This window comes from Halyomorpha halys, unplaced genomic scaffold (assembly GCF_000696795.3).
Source record: "Halyomorpha halys isolate HHAL.00 unplaced genomic scaffold, Hhal_1.1 Scaffold25.1, whole genome shotgun sequence".
Taxonomy (NCBI): domain Eukaryota; kingdom Metazoa; phylum Arthropoda; class Insecta; order Hemiptera; family Pentatomidae; genus Halyomorpha; species Halyomorpha halys.
Genome location: NW_027107314.1, coordinates 477,086 through 485,156, shown reverse-complemented (window position 1 = coordinate 485,156; position 8,071 = coordinate 477,086). Strand labels below are relative to the sequence as shown.

At 31.7% G+C, this 8,071-nt stretch overlaps 1 protein-coding gene across 10 annotated transcripts in view; it reads right to left on the bottom strand.

Moving 5' to 3' along the window:
* Nucleotides 1-8,071, bottom strand: part of usp (ultraspiracle) — a 114,383-nt gene that overhangs the window by 18,711 nt on the left and 87,601 nt on the right. For all 10 annotated transcript variants that reach the window (XR_010842951.1, XM_067045612.1, XM_067045607.1 and 7 more), the window contains one exon: nucleotides 2,103-2,229. Coding sequence is in view for 9 of the 10 variants with exons in the window: in XM_067045612.1 (XP_066901713.1) it covers nucleotides 2,103-2,229 (127 nt within the window). In the remaining variant the exon portion in view is untranslated. The remainder of the gene's footprint in view (nucleotides 1-2,102; nucleotides 2,230-8,071) is intronic.

The window sequence follows — 8,071 nt, the reverse complement described above, 5'->3', positions numbered from 1 at the left end:
AACAAACTAGTTGAAAAATGAATAGGAATATATAAAGCAATGGTCAGGTTTTATTTTGTTTTATAAAATCGAACAGGTTTTGTAAGCCACACCCATCAGACTATTTTACAGGTATTTAGAAAAAACGGTGATTAAAATACTGAAGTAAAAAAAATTATACAAAAATAAAACCAGGCTTGTATATGTAAAAAGTTATGCTCTACAAAATCGCCAACCCGTAGATAGAGTTCAGTTAAACAAATACCGAAATAGACAATTAGTGTTATGCTTATATTTGAGTGGCTGACATTTTGGATAATAAACATGATTATCAGTGTCGGTGATAGTGGCAGTAATAATGATAGTGAGAGCTGTCACAACTATGATCGCGTAAACTGACATTTGGTATAATCAGGATTTATCGTGTAGATATCGTACTATCAGTATTTGCTCGATAGTTGGAAGTACTATCTGCGCATGAGTGACGAACTTTTATAACTGATATCTGTCACGTGAAATCTCCGCCTTAAAGCAAGACTGCCTACTTATGGAAGTGTGATTGAGGGATTCATACCTGAACTACAGCGGGCAAACAGAGTATGATCGGTAGATAGGATTTGTGTAATTAAAGTAACAGCCCCCCTTTTTTTTAACTTAACATATATTTAACTGGAGTTTTTGGAAATTAATTTTAAGAGTGATATCTTCCCTCTTACCACTAAATGAATTTATTATATACATTTTGTAATAAAGGGTGAAGAGGTGAACAAATGAAACATTTAAAAACTTTTAGAAATTAAAAATTTTTGTCGATTACAAGTTCTGATAAATTGATCAAAAAAATTTATCTTCTCGAAATTTTGTAGTAACATTAATGACATACAAAATTGTATTATATCATATAATATAGTATTTATATATTATGTAGTGTATTATTATTGGGTTGTAAGATAAGTTCGTAACGTTTTTTACTGGTGATTTCAATAAAACCTTCAGAGCGTTTTGCAGTCCTCGAGTGAATTAAAGTGTTTTCCTTTAAGAGAGTTTTGAAGGACCCGAAATAAGTGAAAATCTGTTGGGGCAAGGTATGGTGATTAGGGTGAGTGGGGGATTACATCCCAACCAAGCTCCAATAACTTCTGCCGGGTGTACAGACACGTGAGGACGGGCGTTATCGTGGTGGAAAACTATGCCTTTGTGATCAACCAATGCTGGACGCTTTTGCTCACTTGACGCTTTCCTGAGATATTTTAAGCGTTTCTGCGATATCCCGTGTCGTAAAATGAGGGCTGTCTGTGACCAATGCTTGAATTTGGTCATCATCAACAGTTGAAGGACGACCCAAGCGCTTTGCGTCTTCCAAGTCGAAATTTCCGGTTCTGAATCGAGCAAACCACTTACGGACGGTGATTTATTCTAAGGCATCATTGACATACATATAGCAAAATGTTAACTGTCTGCAGCGGATTTTCCCCTTCGACAATAAAAAATCATAAAATGACGAAAATGAATTTTTTTCTCTTCCATTCAGAGCAACCAAAATACCACTTAAAGATAAAAAATCTCGGTTGAAACTGATGCTTAAAAGCACCGTAACTACTCCATTTTTAGAATATGTAAACATTATTGACCAAGTAAACATTATTTTATAAACACAAAGAGCATTAAATTAAAATATTGTAAAACGCTCTCACATAATATGAAATAAAGGTAAATAATTATAATTAATATACCTAAATAATTATTTCAATATTTTATAAATGCCTGTTTTAAAACATGTTTCTTTTGTAATCTTTTAGAGAACACCCACAGTAATCATGTACAACATCCCTGCTAATACCTAATTTCCATTAACTGGAAGTTATTTCTGTCTTGGAATAAAATTCTTTTATTTTCTTTAAAGGAAATCACATTTATACAAATATTACATTAAATACATAAATACAGAATAAAGTAAAAACTATTTCATACCACAATGCACAATATTGTTGATGTGGTTACTAAATTTGTTTGATTTTTTGAGTCCGAAAAATTTCTAATGGTAAGAGATCCCAGCTCGCTCTGGACAAACTAATATAAAACTAAAAATTAAATGATATATTGGGAGAAAAAGATAGACTCACGCAGGACTAGTCGGGTTGGAGGCCTGGGAAGGGCTGAAGCTTCCTGCGAGGAGGCTGGCTGCGTCGGGCTTCATGTCAAGCGGCGACTGCGGGCCCACCAGCGACAGGTTGTTCTCCAAGCTCAATCCTATAAAAATTAACAAATATTTAATACATGAAGGTGAAAACTATAACACAAAAAATTAATTAACAACGTGAAGTAGATAATTAATCAATCAAAAGTATATTAATATTTAAGAAAATAAAATATAGTTATCGTGGCTTTATAAATGCCTTTATTTTGATAATATAGGTATATAAATAAATAGTTTAAATATTCACGAATAGTAAATAACAATTAACGTTTGACATTTATAGCTTTGGCGGGATAAGGTATCTTTTGTAGACATGCACACCCACTTGCGTTACCAACACCTTTTTTGGGAAGGATATGTTTTACTTTTTCTTTTACAAAAAAAGAAAAATGCCTCAGCTGAGAAATTGTCAGTTCAACCCTTCTAAAAGACTCTTACATAACTATCACACAAAACATTTCAAATTGATAATTTATTTCCAGATATGAAGAATCCCTTTGTCAGTTGGTAGAGCTTTCTCATTATTTTGAATCTGTTAAATTCATTAGCACCCTCCTATCTAGTGTTTATCTTTTCCCAACTTCCCATATGGCACATAAATATCTCATTATAGTAAGATAAGTTAATTATTGTAGTGATGTCGAAATGAGTTGTTGAAAGACAATCTAATCTACTAGTTGTATAAGTAGACTGGATATAGTAAATTGTACATAGTATGTTGACCTCAGGGTTTCAGGCAAATTACATCTAAATACAACAGGCCTTTTAATGATTTTTTTTTAATTGGAAAATAAATTTTATATTAAAATTTAGATTATATTTACATTTTCGATTATTTATAAAGAATTGACAGGTATACACGTGCATCCCACTCAAAACAATTCCTGGATTCACCAATACATTTCTTCCCTCAATAATGTTATAATAAAATAATTTTGGGGAATTTAAGTTCGACCAGTGTAAATTGGAGTAAAGTACTTTTCCGAAGGGTAAAATTTTAAACCAATAATTACACAATTTGAAGCTGAGAGATTAGGATTTTATAGAAAGAATTTTTACACTATTTAATAGAAAGAAAAAGTATTGCTGTCACACACTCAGCAAATAAGTGAAACGTCCAAATCAATCGAATTAATAATAAAGTTGAGAAAATTAATTTTTTAGGAGGAATTTCAGACTTTGCCTCTTAACGTATTAGGGGTATTCAAGATCTTTAGTATAACATGTTAAATGTACAAACACATGTTAAATGGAGAAATATATTCTTAATTTACCATGTTAAAATGAAATAAGATATAGCTAGGTTGAGAGTCTGTTAAATGGAGAATGATGTCACGCAACATACCAGCTGAGCTCGTCACCATTTTGTTTGTTGTGTTAGGTTACTTACTCTTTGTGTTTTGATTGTGTTACTATTGTTTGGGAAACTAATAAAGCGATCAAGGGTTTAACTATAGGAACACCTAACAATTATTTAAAACTAATAAAGCTATGGATGACAATAATAGTGGGAGTAATAGTAACGAAAGTTGTCAATTAGCTCATCTTGATTCTCTTCCTCATCTGTTAGAAGATCAACAAGACACTCAGTTTCCGAAATTTCAAACAACTTTCATTTTCCACTAAACTTAGGCATGTAGTAATAAATTACTTTGATCAAAATTAAAAAGTAAACAATAACATGAAGTTTTGGAAGGAAAGGTTACAAAACAAATTGCTCAAAAAATCCGCTAGGAGTTTTTATGCACAACATTTTACATGACTTTATACCGGGCTGCTCACAATTCTATACTTATATTATTTAACATGGTAAAACATTTTACATTTAACACATCATTGTTATAACTACATATATATATTATATATATATAATGCAATCCACAACGAAGGGTGATGTTTGCCTAGTTATCTGTAGGTGACCAACCTACCGACCCCTGACCATGGTGTTTTTCATCTTGTTAGACCGCCACTTAATGAAAAAGTCAACGCCTCCAGGCCGGATTCGAACCGGCACCGCCTGCAGATCTCAGAACGACAGACCTAGGCCTAACCGTTTGAGCTACGGGCGGCCCTTAAAATATATTAAAAGCACAGTCATTTTGCACATTCTGTGGTATCAAGCAATAAAATGTGCATTATTCTAAAATATAACAGATTGAAAACTTTACCATGACTCATGTACTGCATGAAAACAGCAATTCATTAACACCTTCTGTAAATTGCTTATCGTTGGCAAGGACTTCCCAGAAACTAATAAATAAAACATGATCTACAGAAACATAAACAATAACTGATAAAGTTAGATAAATAGAGGCTATTAAAATAGCTGACGATAAGAGATGAGCCATTCAATGCTTGCATTATTAAATCTTTCAAGAGTCAGCCCTTTTGCAGTTATGTAACCATCAACACTCCATCATTTATGAATGGCATAATCTGGTCTTATCTTCGTCATGTTATCGTAAAAAAAAATAATTCTAAATAATTTCTTTTGGAGTAATAAATAAGATAACTGTAAGTATTAAACAAAAAATCGTTCTTAATGAGATGGGTTTGTAACGCCTAAAGCATACCTGACTCAAATGGTTGGTTATTGATGAATATATCAATTATTTTTATTTATCGTGAGATCTATAAGATTAAAGGCTTGTATGATGGTCGTTTCTAATTAGGCATTATCGTTGAATCACTTCGTTGTATGAACAATAATTTTAAAATGAAGTAGCTATTAGTGTAAATAAGACCGTGGCACAGTGGTTTAGAATCAGAGTTACAAAAATCTACAGACTTCCCTTATCCTGTTTTGTTGTTTTTTTTTTTACTTTAACAGCAGGAACATGTGAATTATTACAAAAAGTGTTTTATATATTTCGCAATTATTATGTATTAGGTGACAATGGACTAAGCAAAAAATATTAATTCCCATTGCTCAAGCTATAAGGTTTGATTCATTTTACTCTCTTAGAAGAGTGACATAATAGGAAACAGATAATAGAAAGAGATACGTTTTTCTTGACGAGAGAAAACAATAAACGAAATATTTATCAAAAAGAAAAAACTGCTATCCAGAATTAAAAATTCGAACATTCCAGTTCACCCTTTCAGAATCAAAGTAGATTACAACTCCCTTACAAATCTCAACTTGAAATGAGAACTTCAAAAAATCCAAATTTGTCGCGCAGATATATTGTTCTGACCACTGTGCGTCGTTAAAGCTTTAACAACTTCTCATAAATATTAATACCGATAAAAATTGTAAATAAATAACAGGAGAGGCAAATGGCTCATTTAAAATGCAAATTTGCTAGAATGAGTACTTTATTTTTCAGGTAATGGTGTTGAAATTTAAATAAGGTGAGAAAAACCCGTCCTTGGCCCCCCTCACTCCTGTGGCCAACTATCTTAGCATTGTATTGCTCTTCCTCATCTTGAGTACTAACCACCCCTCTATTAAAATAATGAATCTGTAAACTGTTGGGATGAATTAAATAGGCAATTTCCAAAAACCTTATAAGTCACAAAATTAGAATTTTATAAGAATTTTGTGGTTTGAATATAATGTTGGAACTTAAATCGTTTGAAATATTGAATAATCTTCATAATTTAGGAATAAGAGAAAAAAACTACAACTTTTCTTGACTTATGTTATTTTAGAAGTGTTATGTTATTTAAGAATGAGGAATTTGTATAGGTGCGAATCTGTATTTATTTTACTTTTACTTAAATTTAATTTATTTTTTTATATATTATTTTGCTATTATTTAATCGATTATATTTTTACTTATACATATCATATTAAACTTATTTTTCTTTTATAGGTACTATTGTTAACTTTTGTTTTTCTGTATATATAGTATAAATTAATACTCACAACGCTAGTATAATTGTCTTTAATTGTGTATAAACAAAACTTAATATGAAGGAAGTGACAAGATTTAATATTTTTTAAATAAATGAATGTTTAAAGAATCTATCGATATATTTTCAACTATGATAGTGACTTTCGTATTATTATTAGGAATGAAGGTAAATCAAAATGATGGCTCATTCGCTGCATAGATGAAGTAGTAAGGGAGGTACGGAGTATTAACAAAAAAACATTTTTCAGAGATAATATATAACGATAGTAAAATAAAAAAAGTGTGAAGGTGTACCTCAGATAGTATCCTTGGTCCTATCCTTTATACACTTTATACAACTGACATCCTAACTCATCCTAACACTGCCCTCGCTAATTATGCCGACGACACATTTGTGTTATCAGTATATAATGACCCTTCCATTGTATTCCAAACCCTAGAATCCCACAAAGCTACCCTTGAAAAATGGTTTCATAACTGGAGCATTAAAATAAATTCTATCAAATAACCTTTACTTTTAGTCGTAAGCCTATGCCTTCCTGCCCTACAATATCTTTTAATAATACTCCACTTATTGCTAGTCGAACAGATCCACAATCTAGGATCACATCTGAACAAACTACTAACTAGGAATCTTCACACAGTACTCATGATTAATCTGGACTTACGAGGTTGTGCTTTGGGGCTCCACTAAACCATCGATTTTCTCCTGTTTCCAATACTTACAATTAAAAAAATCCTTCTTCAAATACTTAATGCTCCTTACTTTGTCACAAATTAATTAATTCATCAGGAACTCAATGTTGCATACGTTGCCAATTTGACCAGAACCAAATACTAATCCTTTAATGACTTTATTACCACCCAAACTCACTTGCTGCTGACTTGGCTTCTCCTTCATTACCTGATAATCTTTCTAGGCGTCTGAAAAGAAGATGGCTTTGAGATCTTCTTCTTTAGGAATGTAATTGGAGTTAAATCTACGGGAGGATTCTCCACAAGTCTATAGCATGGCATTGTATAACTCTATTGTTTGTATTTTAAATAATGTTGTAAATATCAATAGATTATATAAAAATAAGAAAAAGAATAAAAATGTCAATGAAACAGTTCAAAGAAAAAATATACACTGTCATGTTTCTAAATTATATTGTATATATTCCTTGTATTGCAATTACAATGCCTATTGTAATTGAAAGTATTGTTTTACTAGTTGTAAGTATTCTGTGTCATGAGAAATGTAGAATGTAGTTGGGCAGGACAACTATCAATAAAGTTTTTCTCTCTCGTGGGATAAACAAAATACATAACAATAGCAGAGAAAAATACAGGCTCACTCGCATGTCTAAAAATTCTCCGAACCATTAGTTTAGAATCCTTTCTCGGCAACAGAATATTGGCAGGTACGACTCGCTAAGGATGGGTGTTGGTTTTCGGTTTTAAGTTACCTCTTCATTTCAAGAACAAATATGTTATTTTCTGAAGGTAATAAGATAGCGCAAAATGCTATTATGGTTTCTAAATTTGAGATTTGGGAATAATAAGATCTTAGACAACAGCTAACTAGAGATAACAGTACTTTACATCAACACTTGCATAGTTCTTGTACCGAGTAATTCTATTGCTGATTGAAGAGTAAAAAAGTAATCAGTCCGCCTTCTAAATACTTTATATTTGGTCGATTTATTTAGAATTTTTTTCTAATATATTTTAAAATCTTTATGTATTTTAAAAAGAAATAGAGTACTTCGTTCCACTTGGGTACAAGTGCACATCAGTACTACCATGACAGAAAACTGTCATCTTGAGAAGAAGCCTCAAAGCAACATAGCTTTATGACATCGTTGAAATTATAGCGATACCAGTACCGAGTATTATATATACGATACATAGGTACGTGAAAGTATAATATCTGGTGCTGTGCGCGCATCACATTACTTTCACTTACCACCCTATTTACGTCCTGAAGTTTTGAGCAGATTGGTAGTCTCGAATTAAAAAATAAATATAAAGACCAGGAAAGGTAAAAATAAGA